Here is an 18,937-nt window from a genome sequence, read left to right as displayed (position 1 = left end):
GCTTAAAGCCACCTCCATTAGTTTTATCTGCCTTCAGCCCTTAGTGTTTGAGCACAGGCTGTTCAACTGCCTGTGTTGTCTATCAAAGGTGGCCTTGATTTTGCTTTAAGCGGAGACTTTGCTGTTGATCTAGACAGCGAGAATGCTTTACAGCCGCAGCGAAGGCTCCCTCGGCGGTTTAACATCTGGACAGGGTGCCCATGGGGTAGCTGGCAGGCAGCTGTGTGGTGAAAGACAGCATGTGTTTATGGCCACTGACAGTGACTGCTCAGTCATATTAGCGCAGGCACAACCAACAGACTTCTTGGGAACAACACATATGATCAGGCATAATGTGCAAAAACATATGCTTTATTTTTACACCAAAGCTCTTTATGTGAGGCTGGGTAGGAGTTCTTGTAAACGGTCTATGTGACTTAAAATGGAGTCACTTACATGAGCTGAAATTTGGTCATGAAAAGTGGAATTTCTATATGCAGAGAAGAACACTACAGCATCAGAGCATATTTTTATCTTGGTAGTACTGTAATGACAACCCTTCAGATTTCTGTTGATTGCATCATTCTCCCAAAATTATCTTTTTGGATGAAATTTCTCTTGCTTAATCTCAGACAGAAAGTGAACAGTAAAAATCTATTCAGTCATTTTTATGTCAGCAATGAATCACCAAAACTAATGCTGACTTTGAAACATGTTACATGTGTATGTCCATGAGGAATTTACTAGGACAATATATCTCTTATACTCCAGTTATTTCATTGACTTTATTTTTATAGGAAAGAAAATCAGGTAAAGTAGTAATGGTTCACTGACTATAATTGACCAAAACCCCACTATAAAACAAAGACAGACTCCCAAAGCGTTGAAATTATCTCATTTATCTTAAGGAAAAAAAAAAGTCAAAAGCACAAAAAGTATTTTGGTCAAATTTGATGTTACAAAACATTTTAATATTTATTTAATATCATGTTCTCCTACTCTGTAGTTATACTGTATATTTTCTGAAAAAATAATATGCAGATTATTGCATAACACATCTCTTCCAAATTAGCCCAGAAATATTCACTAAATTAATTTTTTAACACAATAAGAAAAGTGTTTTAATATTTTACGCTTAAATTCCAGAGAGGTTTATCACATAAGATATTCTGTGGAAAGCAGCACCTATTTACTTCTTTGTAAGCCATTATGAAGGTGGAACTGGCCTCTCAATCAAAATAGCAGAGGTGATTAAAACACAAGCTGAATAAAGAAGCTCACCGAGTGGGTTCTTGCAGAGTGAGTATTTCACTTGGTCGTGTGTGTGGAATATTTTGCATAATATTCTACAGACCTCCTAGGATTTTGCTATTACAGAATATACATATACATAGTGCTGAGACACAGAGAAGTGGTATTTCACATTATGTCTATGCTTGCTTAGGGCTCACTGTCTATGTGGAATGAGTAAAAGTAATATTAAAAGAAAATAATTATTAAACAGAAAATATTTCATTATGCAAACAAAGAAAAATGCTGTATTTTAGTTTAGAGACAGTTCAAGCATATACAGCATATACATAATAAAGCTCAGGCATTTCTTTTTTGTTTTGTATTAGCTAAAGAAGCAGTGATGAAACTGTTGTATATTGGCTTAAAACTTGACAACCACCTAGTGCATTCTTCTCGCTCACCTTTTAAAAATACACAATCTGAGATGGATACATTGCACTGCTGGAGTTTACAATATATATTTCAAATTTACAAAAATACAGAAAAACAAGATTTCTTGCACTCAGATACTGAGCATTAACCCTTTGAGTAGTAATTCCCACCTGCAACACTGCAGAACACATTCATCTGACTTACATGTTTTTATAACATTCTAACAATTATAATTGTCATCTTTATGTACACTATTAGGAAATGCATTCCCATATATTAAAACAAACAAACAAAAAAGGTAGAGACTAATAAACTCCTAATAACAGAAAAACAGTGGGCTGAAGTATGTGAAGATTTCTGCAACATATACACAGAGAATCGCAGACTGATGATCTCAAGGAAATTTTCTATTTGCTCTCTGCAATGTAGCAATTACATAAGCCTGTGTTAAGACATGACAGCACACTTTCTCACGTGGCCGTACAGAATTGTGCTTTTTCTCTTATTTATGGATGCACCGCTCACTTTCCACTGTAGACAGTTTTCTCACAGCTCTATGCTCCTATTCACTTTCTGTGATCCACTATTCTTCTGCACCCGTCCTATTTGAAAAAAGCGGTTTTATTTCATATAGGGTAATTATGATGCAGTTCTGTACTGTGAGTTGATGCTTTGTGTCCAGATGTTCATGGAAACATGAAAAAATTTCTTGCCAAGAGCCTTGTTAATAGAGAATGGTGCTGACCCTGGAATGCCCTACAATTCAGCAGAAATCGTGAACATAAAGAACTTCTCTGAAGGTCAAATTTGCATTAAAGGATGAAGACAATCTGAAATTTGCTAGGGGAGGAAATGGGTTTTCAGAAAGCAAGTGGAGAAATTAATAGATGGACTCTAAGAAGGTGTGGTTTTGGAAAATGACTGAACTTTCTCTTTCCTGACAACCCTGGACTACATTGATCATGTAACTAAATAGACAATATCATATATACAGTGTCTCTGAACTAGAATAAGCTACTTTAAGAACATAACTGTAGTCCTCAAAGAGTTAATGATAAAACTGCTCTACCTTAACAGATGTGGAAAGGTTATCGTGAAACAGCTTACAGATTTGTTCAAAAGGCATACTTTACAAAGAAGTGTAAAACTTTTTGAGACAATTGCTATTACACCGCACAGTGTCACATACAATGAGTAGTGCATGCTCTGTAAAGACATTAGAGTGGACCCTTATCAAAGCTATCATATAACCTTATACAAAGGATTGTGCCACTTAAACTAGTGCAGAGTGATTTTTTTTCTGTAGATTTATAATGCTCTAGATTAATATCAACAGGGCTTTTCACAGCCTTGTACAACACTTTTTTTTTGTTCTTTTTTTAACACATGTAACACTAGAAAACAGCAAATGGTATATCCTGACATATGTCATGCAAAATACAACCAATACAGCACCATAGATGTAACAGAGACATTACCTAGCACTTCTCTCCAACAAGAAAAACAACAGAACAGAGACTGTACATTACACGACTTTACAGGCCATATGCTACAGAAGATCTTTAGAGGCAGTATCACTTTTGTAGATCTAAAAAGCTGTAATTTTATAAAATCCTGTTTATCATTTCTACCATAGTCACTTCTGATTAAAATCCATGGCACAGTAATAATATTTTGCTACAAAAATAAATAAGTAAAAGTTTAAGATGCTGATATGTGTATAAAAAGTGTCTGAAGTTACTACAGAACAAAAGTGAAAACAATGAATGAAAATGATGTATTTCTAAAGAAAAATTGTTCTGCGTAACAAAAGGATATTGCCTCTCATATTCAATCGTCTAGAGTTCATTTTCTAATTATCTTTCAGAATAATTTTATAACTTTCTTTTAAAAATAACTTCACTTTAAAACTGTCATTATCTCTCTCTTTTAGACTCTTATTAAGAAAATTGAAATAAAGATGGAAAAGCTGTACAATTTACTGATGAGCTACACAAATATGTCATCTCATTTAGTTTGGAATAAAAGCAAAGATAACAATGGTTTAGGGGAAAAACCACATTATGACGGCCCATGAACTACACAGTAGTTTCATTTTTCCAAGGGCCAGTTTTGATATTTCCTGTACTATCTGAGCTGTATATCATGGCTTCATGCACGTTTCCCTTGAGAATTCCGTTGTGATTCGTCGTATTGAATGGCAATGACTGTGTCCGTGGGTGCATTTCAAAATGAGCTGGATGGTGCACAGTGTCACTTTCTGGCATTTTAGCACAACTATATATTACAGTACTTGCGTCGCTACTTTCGGGCTGGTTGACAGTAGGATATGGATCGCTTTTTGAGCAGCAGGCCCGCCTGTGACCTGACTGGCTATCATGCGTACTGTGGGGGCTCTCTGTATGCGAGCTGTGGATGCTGCCGTCAATACTTGAAGGAATATGATAGGCATATTCTCTTTCACCTGCAGACCTATGCCGACTGAAATAACGTGGCTTAGTTCTGCTTTTCAGACATCTATGAATGTGCATATTGGGTCTGAAGGTTCCCTCGTTGTGGACATGAATGTGAGCTTCATCATCAAGCAGCTGATCACAGTGCATTTTTGCACAACATGGTGTCACAGGCGAAAGGCAGTTAACGTGATTTTGAACTGCTTGTAGGTTAGTAAGTTTGCAGTGGCTAGCCGCTGGATGATTAAACACAGCTGATTTGTTGGGACATGGTGATTCCTGAAGACAAGGTGCATGAACTTGAGTGTCACCATTCACATTAACCTTTGGGCGCACATTAACTTGGACTGAATAGGTGTTTCTTCTAGATGGGCAACAGGACCACCAGCAATGCCAAACATCATCTCGCTTTGCACAGTGATGGATCAGGATGAAAAGACCCAAGGTCACACAGAAGGCTCCGTAAAGACAGCTAAATATCATATCCAAGAAATGACCTTGAGATACTGCAAGTGCTCCGAAGGTCCAAGTGGCAGTAAACAGGAACAGAGTGAATGCTGCGGCTCGAAGCTGAGCCTTAAATGAATGCTCATTTTCCAATAAGGAAGAAGAAATCATGGAGCAGGTTGCCTGGGGAACGGACACAGAGTCTGTAATATGACCATGGCCCACCTCAGTACTTGGCATTCTCTGCGGATCTTCTGTCTTTTCCTTCAACTCATACTTGCGTTCAGGATGGCGCTTCAGTTGCACGTATGTGCAGAGAAAGTAAACACAAGTGACTAGCACAATGAATGCTACTGGCCCATAAAAAGCACCGAGACTAGGCTCCCATGCCATCCAGCAACTGAAAACAACAAAAAAAGCAAGTCAAGAACATTTTATAGCCCACATTAGATGCGATGAACAACTGACTGATGTGAAACTGAGCTTTCTAACTTACATGACCCAACAGTGTCTCAGAAGTTTGGAAATTTTTGTTGTGGAGAAAGGGAGTGTGTCTTTAATATCAATGAAGCTGAGGCATCACTTTCATATTTTTAATAGAGTAAAATGTCATGTATAATTTACAGGATATTAAAGCTGAAAATTTCCAAGAAATGTAGGTCAGTTTAAAATCTAGAATTGCAGTGAAGTATAAGACCATTTATGTCAACCCTTTTTTTCTATTAAAAATGTCAGTGCTAATACTTTGATTAAAAAGCAAATGAGGCATAGTTTATACAATCTGTGTGAGCAATAGAAATGTACAGATTTCAATGGTTTGTATCAATGAACATTGATATAAACTCTTAAGCCTGAGGATTGTTCTTACAGAATTTTATTGTTGCCTAAGTAGAGAACAGTCTGAGTGATAAGGAGGCCAAAAAAAGACTTCCAGTTGAACACTCACTGCTTTCTGCAGTGAGCGGACCAAAAAAAAAAAATATATGCCACCTCTGAATTCTGCACTGTTTCTGAAATTCCTGGGAGTTAATTTACAGCAATTTCAATGTCCTCAGAAAAATTAAGGAAATTATACTGGAAGCATGGATCATTATTTGCTAGGCTTTAAATAATATAACCATAACCATTTTAGAGTAGCTTAAAGTAGTTCACAGGCCAGTATGAGCTGAATATGCCTCAGTCAGCTGCATAATTTAGTAGCAGTCTAACAGGACTGTCCTGAGGATTAATGATCTAATCAAATAAACATGCGGTAAGAAAACACTTCTGGCTAATGAAATCCCAGATGGAAACTGGGAGAACTTGGGTCAGGGGGAGAAGGAATATTTCCCTAGTTTTCACTCTTCTCTATGATCTACTTTTAGCCACGGTTACAGACAGGGAACTGGGCTGGTGGTATAAACTAGTACAGCTGTTATTAGGTTCTCATAGTCTAAACATTGCATGGATTGCTGGAAAGAGGCATAAGTTACTTTCCTTATCTGTTGGACTGGGACAAGAAGTAATGGGCTTAAACTGCAGCAAGAAAATTTTATTAGATTTTTCAAAAAGTTTCCTAGCTGTTAGGACAATTAGGATAATAAGCTGTTGGAATAAAGTGTGGTCTATCCATTCTTGGACCATTTAAAGCACCTCAGATAAACAACTGTCAGGAATGGTTTGGATATAGCTAATTTCCCACTGGGTCGGAAAGACAGATCAGGTGATCTGTCATGATCCATTCCACCTCTAAATGTGACACTGTGTGACACTTCATACTCATTTAGGCGTGTGTGATTGGTTGCAGTCCTTCCAATACAGCAAGGAACCTTCTGATATCACATTCTTGTCAAGCCAGGAATCATCCACAACTTAATATAAAAAGGATAGAATGAATTCTTCTCCCAGGCTGAGAACCTCTCAGCTAAAAACAGGCAGTCCCGCTGGGTATTTATCACAAGAAACTGCAGAATAACTACTTTAAATTTTTAAGATCCGAACCTTAAATGAAAACATGCACACATTTTTTTAATGAACTTAGAGACACTCCAAGGAGTATATATTTTGCTGTCAGACATGCACATGAAAAGATTCCCTGAAAGATATTTGTGAAAAGACAGGTAAGTTACCACCTATATTTAATTGGATAAGCAGAGAGCACAAAGCTACATGAATACTTGAAGTACATTTGAATGCTGCATATTTCATGCAAAGTGGAGAACGGAATGCTCCCCAGTGGAACAGTCCCTTGGGGTGCTCTTATTTCAAGTGGAATCTCATTGTGCATCATTTAAAAAAATCAGTTCCGTAAAAAAAAAAAAAAGTTCAAGTTTGTGCATTTACTATACTAATACTATTAAAAATGAATAAGGCAGATAACTCACTATGCTACTGTTGAATTAGAAGCTGTGTTTTTACTCAGTCTTATAACCATTCCTCACCTGTGCCTTGTCTTCTGTATAGACTGTGGTACCAGGTATTGATTGGCTATGATTAACATGATTAAAGAAGTATAACCTCTGTAACTGTGCCAAAATGAAAAATGTCTCACATTTATGAACATAAATAATTTTAATATATTAAAAGTCTTTTAATGTACTGTTGATTATAAGTGATTGTCTAATTGGATAAGTTTGAATAAACATATGAATGAGTTCGGCCCTAGGCAGAGCAAACAGCCATGGTATGTACTAATTTATTACCAGAATTTAAATTTCAATTACCTATAAAAACACCTTTAAGGAGCCAAATGCTCACTTACAAACCATTCTCCTTTGCTTCCACTTTTCTTACCCAGAACATAACTAGTTTCAAATGTATTACAGTAGGTGCTCAAAGCAGTAACTAAGAGTGATGCCCCCCAGAGTACTAATGCTGGCAGAGTACTAATATATCCATTAGCGTGCCAGTCATTGCCATGCTGATCTTTTACACAGAATGTATTTAATTTTGCAGTCTGATTCACTTTCTGCTACACTTTTATGGAAAGACTTTTTGTACTTTATTGATATCTCAGGTTTCATGCCAAGAATTAATAACAATGTGGTGCCTTGTGGAGGTATACTGAACACTAACACACTACTACATGAGAGGGCTGTGTCAGGATTGCAATACACTGTGACTGGAACATTTCCAGGTGCTGAAAATCCAAAATAATTGGTTTTTAAGGGAGGGATGGGGGTGGAGGAGGTGGGGGAAGGATTTTAACTTGTCCTTTTCTCACATAATTATTTGTAAATTGCTTTAACTAAGTCACCTGAAGGATGACTCAGGTAGATCAATTCAAGGTAGATAATGAATTGAAAGTATTTAATTAATTAGTAGCTCCATTAAATATGCTAACCAATAGAGATTTTTCATATCCTTTCACTTATTCAGATGTAAATGAAGAGTAATTCTGTAAATGAAAAGTGATTCTATTGACAGTAATGGAGTCAAATTGGTAGACGAAGCAGCAAGACCCAGATTAAGACATTGCTCTTTCATAGCTATTATTTAATAAAATTTCATAACAAATGTCATCCCAAATGGCATATCTGTATCCTTTATGAAGCCAGTTACATTTAATTGCATAAGAAAAAGAATATGTTTTCCTTAAAATTTTATAATAGGTTGTACTTACTATGGTGCATTGCCTTCAATTCCATAATTATTGATATTGGTTGCTGCTGTAATCCCACATATAATGAAAGGAACTCCACCACTAATCAGGTAAAATCTGTTGAGACATAATAACTGATATTTTAATTTGCCTGACTTGTAGTCGAATACTGCTTTTTAAATAATTGTACCTTCTTGAAGTATTTTGAGTATACAATATTGCTAAAACATTAAACGTTCCTAAAACCAGAAAAGCAAAGAATGAAGTATTGCCACAATAAACACTGTACTTTATAAAGCAAAGAGCAGAGAGCTTAATATTTACATGGACTCACTTTTAACAATCTCTTGACTTATGTCTTTAGTAAATGTAGTTATTATTGCAGTCATATGAAGAACAAAACCTTGTCTAATGAAAGAACCTACTTCCCCAATAAAGTTATTCCACTCACCTAGATATTTATAATTAATAGTTATTAAATTTGTAAGCATGAAAAATTAAAAGTATTCAGACAAAGCAGCTGTATTCACTTTAACCTGAAAATGTTCCCAGGGAAGCTCAGTGAAACCACAGAAATGTTTTCCTAAATCCCCAATGACAAAAGAAACAGTTCAGTTAGGCAAAAAGAAAAGGGGCAGTTGACTTGGCAAAATGGCTGTTTTGTTGTTGTTGTTGTGGTTGTTTGGTTTTTTTTTTTTCTGCACAGAGGAGTAATCTGGAGAAACGAGGAGGATTAAATATCCCTTTGCATATACCACACTTTTCTTCACTCATTCAATACCCAGTGTTGCAAATGCATTTAAATGTGATGGCCTCTAAGACTTCAGCAAGATCTCATAAATATCCAAGAAGAGTGTTAACCTAAGCATTACTCTTTCTGTAAAGACTTGTATTCTAAGAATGAAAGCACATAGTTTCACAACTCTTTAACTGGTTAAATGCCATTGAACTACTTGGAAGCAGCAGTCATTCCAGTGTATGATCATTAGGCTACACTGAAGTCCTACAGATGTCTCACAAGTTGGCATCCTGCATGCCTATGTCCAAATTCAGCAAAATAAACCATCATCACATTTTCCATTTCTATAAGCAAAACACAAAATTATGCATGGAGCACAGCACTTCCACCACTGTGTTCTCTGAGGTGGAGAGCATCGGCCCTGGTGCATGTGAGGCTACAGCTGGAAGGAATGCTGCTCAGTGACAAAAAGGAAAATCTTCCACCACACCTAGAAGCTCAGCTGGTTCTCTGAACGTCCTGACTCATTTCCTGGTTTAACCAATGCTCTTCTGGCAGTAGACAAAATTAGTTTCTTTTCAAGCCACTCCTCTGGTGCGGGAAACAGTATGCAGGGATATAGATGCTTCCCAGTCACTGCTATTATGTTGTCCATCAGGGCTGAGAGGAACCTAATAACGTGTGGGACACATTCTGACCAGAATCTGGCCACTAGTTTTCTATAATGTGTTATAAATATTGGGAAAATTCACAGTCATTGCAAGGCAGGATTTTTACAGAAACAGAGTTAAGTAAGATTAAATAAATCAGCATTTAAATCAAATGTAGAATTAGTGCTAAAATTTCTTCACCTCTCTCTCTTCCCCACCTCCTTCCAAAGCAGAATTAGAGGCCAGGGTCAGAAAATTTCATGTTAACATTTACAGTCAATCTTTGTCCTAATGGTCTGAGCTGTAAACAGAGCAGAGAAAATCATCCTCCACATTCATCAAAAAGCCCTTCAGATTTTACAACTTCAAAGACATTAAGTATATATTTTTTCTTCAAACTTGGCTTATTCTGTAGAGCTCCATAAATTCCAATGAACAAGCTGCCTCCTTACAAAATCCATTCATTCACTGCCATTTAATGATTGTACATATCTTTTGACTTGAGCATGTTGAATAAGCTAAGTTAATAGCTTATTATTATTTTTAACAAAGACGTGTTCAATGACATTTTTGAAATTCAGGAAATGACTAGGGTAAGCAATGAGGCATAGAAAAGTTAATGCCAATTTATATAAGAAATAGTAAGGAGCAGGAAAATAGGAATACAGAAGCAAGTATAGGAAACCGCACTTCAAACTCTTCTGAAGTGATTACACCATAGAATTTACCTACAACACAACCTACAATTTCATTTTTTGCAGTGCCACCACTTTTTACAGATTGGATACATACATTTAAATCATATCCTTATCTAAAGTCTCAGACAAGCCAGTATTTGGGTGTTAGATAATCTACTTCATATCTCACACTTTCAGCAGCTGCTGAACACTATAACAGTACCATCAGATATTCTGGAAGCACTTAGCTGCACAGAGCTTCACAAATGGGGCAAAATCTAGCCAAATTCCTGTCCTGGCTCATTGCTAAGAGAAAGAAAACAACATAAGGTGAAGTCAAATGGTTTCAGTGTACCTGAGGTGCACTGTACTGATATCCAGCACAGCACACTGCCTGCCCCGTCTCATGGGCAGGGGAAGTAAAATAGCAAATAGAAATGACAGTGTAATCAAATGGTTCTTCAATGGTGGGTTTGGGATTCTTGAAGGGTGAAGTGAAAAAAAGTCTGCCACATAGAAGAAAAATCAGCAAGAGAGGAATGAAATTAAAATAGAATTAACAGAAAATATAATCAAAGAATTGGAAATTAAATTGTAAGAGCAGGAGTGCATACTCTTGCCCATTTACATGAGCTCATGGATACCTTAAACAATAAATGAAGAAGAAAAGACCACAATGGCAAGTCATCAAAGAGAAGAAATATTGTTCAAGAAAATCCATATACAGGTTAGTTGTGAGGAAGTACACTTAAAATGAAGAAATTTGCACCAGTCTTTCCAAACATTAGTTTCTATGCAATCATTTTTTTTATCAATTTCTTCTTTTTCACCCAGATGAGATGACTAGGACAAATAATTTTGAAGAAAAAGCTGAAGTAGAATTGATAGGGCATGAATAAAAAGTGAAGAAAATGCAGATAATAAATAGTTATGCTTCATACTTGTAGAAAAACTTTTACCTAAGGGAAACAAGTTGCTTTATAACATTAATTAATTTAGCCTTACAGCCCCCTGTGTGGTCGATAAACATTATTATCCCTATTGTACAGATGAGAAAACAAGCAAGGAGAGATTAAGTGTTCAAAGCCACACAGAAAGTCTGTTTCAGAATGAGACTTCTTAATTCCCATCCTATGTTTAAACACAAGGCATCTCTCTATTACTATAAATGGACTGGGCAAATCTTGGCACCCATGTCTCCAAGCCCAAGAAACACAATTGCCTCTCTCTGAGTTCAAGCAGGAGCAAGAAGAATATAATCTACCTGTTACTTATGCAAAGCCTGACTTGTGAAGGAGGAGCCCATGCACGCTGTTCCCTGTGCAGCCCTAGTACTAACATCCACTGGTATTTCATACAGTGCTGCCTGGGCATGTACGCAGAGGAGATTTTCCAGACTAGTCAGATTGGTCCGAGTGTAAGGGCTGTAACTGAAGGGATGCTGGGTCCTGCTGCTTCTGCTGCTGCAGCCAACTTCTGGTGTCTTTCAGCCGTACAAGAACAAAAGGAAGGGGTGATGCTGCTGTCCAGCAATGCTCATTCACAGAACAATACAATAAAGCAGTGTTGGAAGGATGAACCTCGTAGACTGAGCAAGTGCATGCTTTTCAACCACCTTCGCCCCCCCCGCCCCCCAAGTATATTTTCTTATTTTGAAAATAATGATCAATCTTTTTCTTACCCTGTTTGCCTAACTCATATTTACTACTTCCTCTCATGACTTCCTTTTGGTTTTAAAACTTTAAAGGTCTATATCCTTTGGTTCAGTAACCAGCTTTTGTCTTCCAATTACCTTTTCTACTTCCGAGTTAATTTTCTAATTTTTCTCATTAAGTCGGTGGGCTGTCTCCTCTTCACAAAAAAACATACAGTAACTCAGGACCCAGAGCCAATTTCATCTACTTGTGTTACTCTTCTACCATTCAAGATCGCAAACAGTGATACTCAGGCTACCGGTAATGAAACTCTGTATGCAGCAGTAAGATGACAGAAGAACCCTGTTCTGACAGATGTGACTGTTACGACAGAGCCAGCTAGCACAGAGGGTTTGGCTGTAGTCAAGATAGCCCTGTATGCAAATCTTTAAAGACTAGGAAACCACAGAGAGGAAGTTAAAACTTTTTTTCAGCTAAAATTTGATCTTGACAAGCAGTTAATTTAGATAATATTTTAAAATTGTTTTACAGGGAAAACTGTAAACTATCTGTGGGATGATGTGGGGCTTTGAAGCAATTGCCAAGCTGTTGCTTCAATAGCCCTTGGGAAGAGTTTTCAAAATTTGTACATTGCTGCTGCTGGCTATCCAGGGATGTCCTGATGAGTCCTAGCAGGCTTTCACATCAGCATACATTTATTTACTGAAGCTCATTCTATCACATCTTCACTAACATTGTTATCCAAGCTAATTAGATTAAAGCTAGCCTGGTAGGCCTCAGTATGCTGCACTCGCACCTCTTAGCTGCAGCCTGAAAACCAGGCTATGCAGACATGCTCAAATGATGTGCACTCATTTGTGGGGGGAGGAATCATACTCATTGAACATTAGAGGGAACCTCTAAGTCCCTGCTGCAGCTGCCTGAGACCAGTAAGTACAATATTTTTTATTACATGCACTGACATAAACACAAAAAACCCCCAACAGAGCAGCAGACACTGCTTGAGGTGATGTCCCTATGCTGACATCGTGGCATACTGTTTTCCAGCTTCCTTTCAGCAAGAACTTCTCTTGTAAGGCAAACCCTACCACAAAATACTGGGAGCTACATAGCCAATCTGATAGAAACAGGATAATGTCAGCAAGAATGACTGCAATAGCCTGCAGGCAGCATCCATTCTGCTAACTTAACATACAGTATATTCTTCTAAGTTTATTTCCATAAATATCACTCAGTAAGTCAGCAAGTAAAAGGAGAGTTCTACCCAGTGATGAATTTCTTGCTTGAGTGTCTGGCTATTCTCTAGCCCAAAATTGTTTCCAGATTAAGAACTTTGGCTCTGGAATGACTCCTTCCAAAAAGGACCAGACCTTGGCTTTGTGGGTGTAATGCAAGACTGATTTGAAGTTTTTTTTTCTGCAGATGTTGGCAGAATTGTGATGGATCAGGAAGTGATTTAATAGCTTCAAATAGTCTTTATTGAAAATGTTACTTGATTAAAATGTTTGTATACTTAAAAGTATTCCTCTCTGCATGCACAAGTCTAGAAAGGTACATGTTAGATGTATAAAGATACCAGTGAAACATTAATTTCTTTCCTTTTCCTCAGTACAAAAAAAATTAATTCATCTATTTAGCTCTACTTCTAGGGCACAGTTTACACAGGAAGATACGTCAATCTATTAGCCACTTGCAAAATAAACATGAATATAAAAGAGGAGTCACAGCAAGATGACTTTCCCCTTTATTTTTCCTTGAGCTGGGATTTGATATTAACGTCTTTGTGAAAATAATCCATATAGAAAATGGTCATTAACTTCTGAGCTAACCAGATGCCACAGTTCAAGTACCCAGCAGGCAGGCAGACAGATAAGTAGCTGCTCTGTAGAAAGCTGAATTCATGAGCCCGATTTTCAAATTATTCTTCCTGAATTTTTCATGCATCACATCATTTCATGGTCCTTTTTCCTGAGAATTTTGATAAAAAAAAGACTTTGTAGAAATGATGGGATTTTGAAAATATAGTTTTCATTTAAGAAAAAAAAAATAATGTTGGATCTTATTCCCAGATGGTCTTGACTTATGAATATAGTTACAAATACAATGTTAGTTTTGCTTCACGGCCTGGCTGACAAGAAATAGCCTGTATTTCTTAAGTGCTTTTTCCCTATCTGCAAAGTAGAATATAATCAACTAATAATGCTAAAATAAACTTTATTATTGCAAGTCAAACTTTAAAAGGTAAATAACAGCAGAATTAAGTTGTGTAAAAACTCTGTTTAGCACCTTTATGTGGCAATATTGTTATTCTTTTTAACTGCCTGTTCACAGTCCTTTTTTTTTTTTTTTTCCCATAAGACATTTCACTCATTCAGCACAGAAGAAACAAAGATCACTGGACAGGTAGTTACTCATTTTTATGTATATCCCTTCTTTATAGATCTTATTGCAAATTAAAAGCTTCACAAACATTAATTAATCTAACGTCCATGTGAGAATATGTATAATCTTCTCCATTTAGAGGCAGGGACTAAAACACAGAGAGATGAATGACAAAACCATTAAGAAAAGTCTCTGCAGATTTGTTTGCTCAACTTAAGATGTCCAGGACTCCATTTGACAAAAGTAGGCTCTATTTTTTTATTAAAATTGGCCATGAGATAGGAGTTTAAATACTTTGCTGGATCTGCCCTTAGAGACTCATAATATGGGAACCTGGGCAATAAAGTGGGAGAAAGTTAGTCAGTGTCAGAAGATATGAAACCTCACCTATCAAACAGCTTCAAAACCAGTTGCCTTTCTCATGCGTGCCCACTGCACTAGATATTCATACTGAGCTTCTCTTCCTTTCTGTCCATGTCAGATGATGTCTCATGCACGGCCAGTTAGGTAGCGTGAGAGTTTAGGCCCTGCTAGCGGAGGAGAACAGGAGGACGTGCTGAAGCTATTCCTATTCAACTTCCTTGGTTAACACCCTTCACGGCTAGTGTAGCCATTATATCTGCTTTGGTATTTTGCAGATGAAAAGGAATTTACAGGCTCGCAGTACAGTTGCAGTTTGCTTTACCATGACCCTGTAAGACAGTCTGAGCGAGCAGAAAGGACAGAGAAACAAAAATGTCTATATAAAAAAAAAATAAAAAAATTCAAGAACTCAAAAAAATGTTTAGACAAAATTCAGAAGAGTGTTTTATTTACATAGATAACTGTATTGTCTCTTGGTGAGCTAGACCAACTTGAAGAGCCATTGTATCTAAGAAGCAACAGAGATTTTGCCTTTCCCCCCCCCCCCCCCCCCCCTATTTTATTGGATAATGTCTTGGGGGCTGTTGGAAATCAGAGAGAGAGATGATTCTTACAGTGCATTCCATGCTGCAGTTTAGCTCTATTGACTTCTACTCCTGCTCAGGTCTTAATGAATAAATAACTTAAGTCCAGGTAAGGAGGTACTCATGCTGAACGTACTTTTGAAGGAAAGTAGTAAGTATAATATTAAGCAGCATATTGATGAGAAAGAAAATATATTTATTAGTATTTCTTAAAGAATCTATCTATATTTTAAAATGTTTAAAAAGAACATGGAGCTCATAGAGAGAAAACTGTTTATGTTAATGCTTGGAGAGAAATAATCAGAGGAGAAATAATACTCATGCTTTGAGTATTTTCTATTTACACAATCATTTTATCCCTAGGGAACACAACAGGCCTTTCAATTCTGTTTCCACAGTTAATTTCTAGTAGCAAAATGGCTGATACTCTTGTTCAGAGCAATTCATTGCTACCTCATTTTTCCAGGCATTTGACTACTCTGGCGTAGAGCTGTTAGCTGAAATTATTTTGCAGTTCCAGCCTACTGAATCAAACACAACTGCTTCACCGAGCACTGCAGTACACCTTTAGAAAGTCAATTACCATCAAGACGTCCTTCTGCCTTTCAAAGGGGAGAAAAGAACCATTAACCTATCAACCCTCATCAAGACAAGAAATTCTGATAACAGCCTATATATGACAATGCCATTTTATATAATATGAAAGTGAAATGAAAAGTAAAGCATGCAAAGATAGTGATAATAAGTGCTGTACCCTTATATTGTCACATATTTAATACTCGATTCACATTATATTAGTATCAATGTTTTATGACTGTCAGTAGAATCACCTTGAATTTTAAATAGAAAATGTGGATTTCTTTGGTTTTACTTGATGTAATATTTCATTAAGCCTGCCAAAAAAGAACTAAATGAAATGACTTGCAGGAGGGAATATATTTTAATTTGGATCAATTGTGAAAGTCACTGACAGGGGGTTCTGGTCTATGTTCTCCTATGACTAAATTTTGAAATCATATTTTTAAAAAGGAGTTTATGCCAATCCCATATTTTATTATGGCAGTCACCAACACAACTCCCTGAATCCCCCTGTGTTTCATGCATTGTTGAGTTTGACATTTAGTTGCTTTGTAGGCAACTTTTTTTTTTTGTCAAGAAGAATGCTTTTTCTTCTACAGTATTTTTTTAAAATATCAAATGGACCAGTCAAGTCCTTGTTTTGTAATTTTTACATCACCTGAAAATACACTACTTTCAACTTTCACAGGAGGAGAACCTTTGGAGAGTTTATTCAGAGGTTATTTATTCACTACTTGCTATATTTTTGGTTTTAGATATGAAATCTATTTGTTGTATTAAAAGAGATATTCTGAGACATTTTTTATTATGAGCTATATCACCAAGTTAGAGCTGAGTAATTTTGATTGCATGAGTTTCACAGGTAATATGTGAAATTGTCCATTTTCTAGAGAATAATCTCTTAGTTTTATTTTCTGTTATTTCACTGTACATGCACAGAATGATTCAGAAGATATTCATGACCAAGCAATCAATGTCATGAAGACAGGGACTTTACTGGTAGACCCAGGTGGCTTGTTCTTAGATTTACTCAGCTGAGCATTCAAGACAGATGAGTGCAAACAATGAAAAGAGAATACAGGAACTCCTGGAAAATATCTCTAGGGAGGACACATTAAATTCATGCCTTCTTTTCCTTTTTCTTTTATATAAATCAATGATCTTATATGAAGGGCAAGATCTTTGCCCACAGTGCCAGAGGGAGCTGAAATTGTTTAGAAGAAAGAGAAAAATACGAGAAATTCTTCAGAGATGTGAATTTCCACAAAAACTATATTGCTAATTTGCACATTTTTTGCAAGCCTTGTATCTCTTGATGCAATATTAAGCCCCTGTTTCAGAGGGCAGGTGATAAAGAATCTCAGCTTTCTCTACTGAACTTCTTTGTGGGCACAGAAAGAACTGTAATCTGATTTCCTACAGATTTTGTTTTATGATTATGTTTGGTGTCTAAAAAGGTACAAGGTCCTCTTGAGATCTTTCCCATAGTTATGCCATCTCTCTTTTGTTTCAGCCTTCCCTTACGTTGAGATATTTATCTTTGTTATTCACCTGCTTATCTAGTCACCTGAAACTCACAGAAGCTTAATGATCTCTATCCCTCCCAGGTTGACTAGCCCAGTTATTAGACAGGGAAAGTCTCAACAACAGTCACATACTTAAAGAAATTGTTTCTTTAAGAAGATCATAATATAAATAAGAATAAATTTCCATTTTTCCATGGCAGATAATTATAGGCAAAATGTGAAAAATGTGAACAGTAATGGTTCAGAAAGTAGCAGAGAAGCAGGAATCTTAAATTCAGTTTTCGAAAAATGTCCTGTTTAGACTAATAGCACAATTTTTACTTTAGTTTACTGTTTCTTGAATGATGAATGTTAGCGTTACTACTTACTAAGAGAGAAAACAGTAGCAAGAAAGCACAGCTCCATCAAGCTAAAAGCATTTTTATCTCTTTTATTGGCCCTGAAACATTTCAAACATCTTATAAAGCCTGTTTGATTGATACAGGCCATTAAAATCATGTGTTTAGGAAGTTTAATGTTGCCCCGTGAAATCTGCCATTTCTCAAAAAAAAAAAAAAAAAAAAATTGCCTTTCTTCAATGAAAATTAAAATTACAGCTTCACACATAATTGTATGTAAAACTGCTGAATGCATCAGCTGGTGTTGTCACATAACAGTGGGTGGTTACTGTTACACAGAGTACTCTCAGAAATACTTTAAAATTATACATGTTCTGGCCACCGTGTAACATACATATTTTTAATATTTAATAGATTCATATTTAATATATTCATATGTCCTTATAAAATGCTTTCTTATGAAGTTTACAGAACAATGGTAAATTTAATCTCTTTGCCTAGATTTGTTCAGCATATCCTATGTGTATTTTTAAATGATATCCACCCACAATACTCAAGACATATTTATACTGTGTATAGATAATATATGGAGGCAACCCTATTGGCTTTTAAGTATTGGCTTTTAAAACTTCAAAGTATTAAAGCATTCTTACTGTTTCTGAGAATTCTGCCAATAAGGTAATAACCCCCCCATCTTTACAATATTGTTAAGGATTAGGTGCTACATCCCCAAAATTAAACAGAGTTTGTGCTTCAGGCTTCTGCATCTCTGGTATTACAATTATGTGCTAATCACAATTTACTTCTACCTTCCATCTATTTAGGTAATTGGGTTTATTTTCAACTGCATGTATCTAAAATCTAATCACATAGCTAGAGCAAGATGTATCCTCAGGCAAAGTGAGAGAACAAACAGTCTTGTTTAAGACATGAAGAAACCACACACTAAATAAAAATAATATCATTTTGATTATTAAATCTTCTTGGTCTATGAGAAGTATTCAGTCACAAACCCAGAGGGCCATTTAAAAATTGAAAAGCTTTTCCACAGAAGATCCATGGAAACCACAAACCCCTTTCTGTTGAATCTTCCAGCTACGAAGCTTTTGTCATTGACAAACCAAACCCCACATTTTTAGAGAAAAGATGAAACAGTTTCCTGAAAGGAATTGTTTCTGATGTGAAAAGCATAGAAGCAGGGTTTGAATTCCTCTAATGTCCATATTCAGTTCACAGTAAAGGAAGGGACCATGTGCTGTATTTTGGTTCTCATTTTAAAATACTTCAATTAATTTTTTTGAATATTTCTAATATTTTTAG

At 36.3% G+C, this 18,937-nt stretch overlaps 1 protein-coding gene across 2 annotated transcripts in view; it reads right to left on the bottom strand.

Annotated features, from left to right (window-relative positions):
• Positions 1 to 931: 931 nt before the first annotated feature.
• ADGRA1 (adhesion G protein-coupled receptor A1) overlaps positions 932 to 18,937 on the bottom strand; it is a 284,157-nt gene continuing 266,151 nt past the window's right edge. For both annotated transcript variants that reach the window (XM_075758192.1, XM_075758193.1), the window contains 2 exons: positions 8,146 to 8,241; positions 932 to 4,944 (listed from right to left, as the gene is read on the bottom strand). In XM_075758192.1, coding sequence (XP_075614307.1) covers positions 3,723 to 4,944; positions 8,146 to 8,241 — 1,318 coding nt within the window. In that variant the 3' untranslated portion in view covers positions 932 to 3,722. The remainder of the gene's footprint in view (positions 4,945 to 8,145; positions 8,242 to 18,937) is intronic.

This window comes from Balearica regulorum, chromosome 7, assembly GCF_011004875.1.
Source record: "Balearica regulorum gibbericeps isolate bBalReg1 chromosome 7, bBalReg1.pri, whole genome shotgun sequence".
Lineage (NCBI taxonomy): Eukaryota > Metazoa > Chordata > Aves > Gruiformes > Gruidae > Balearica > Balearica regulorum.
Note: the sequence above shows the minus strand (reverse complement) of the source record. Positions and strands in the feature narration are given on the sequence as shown.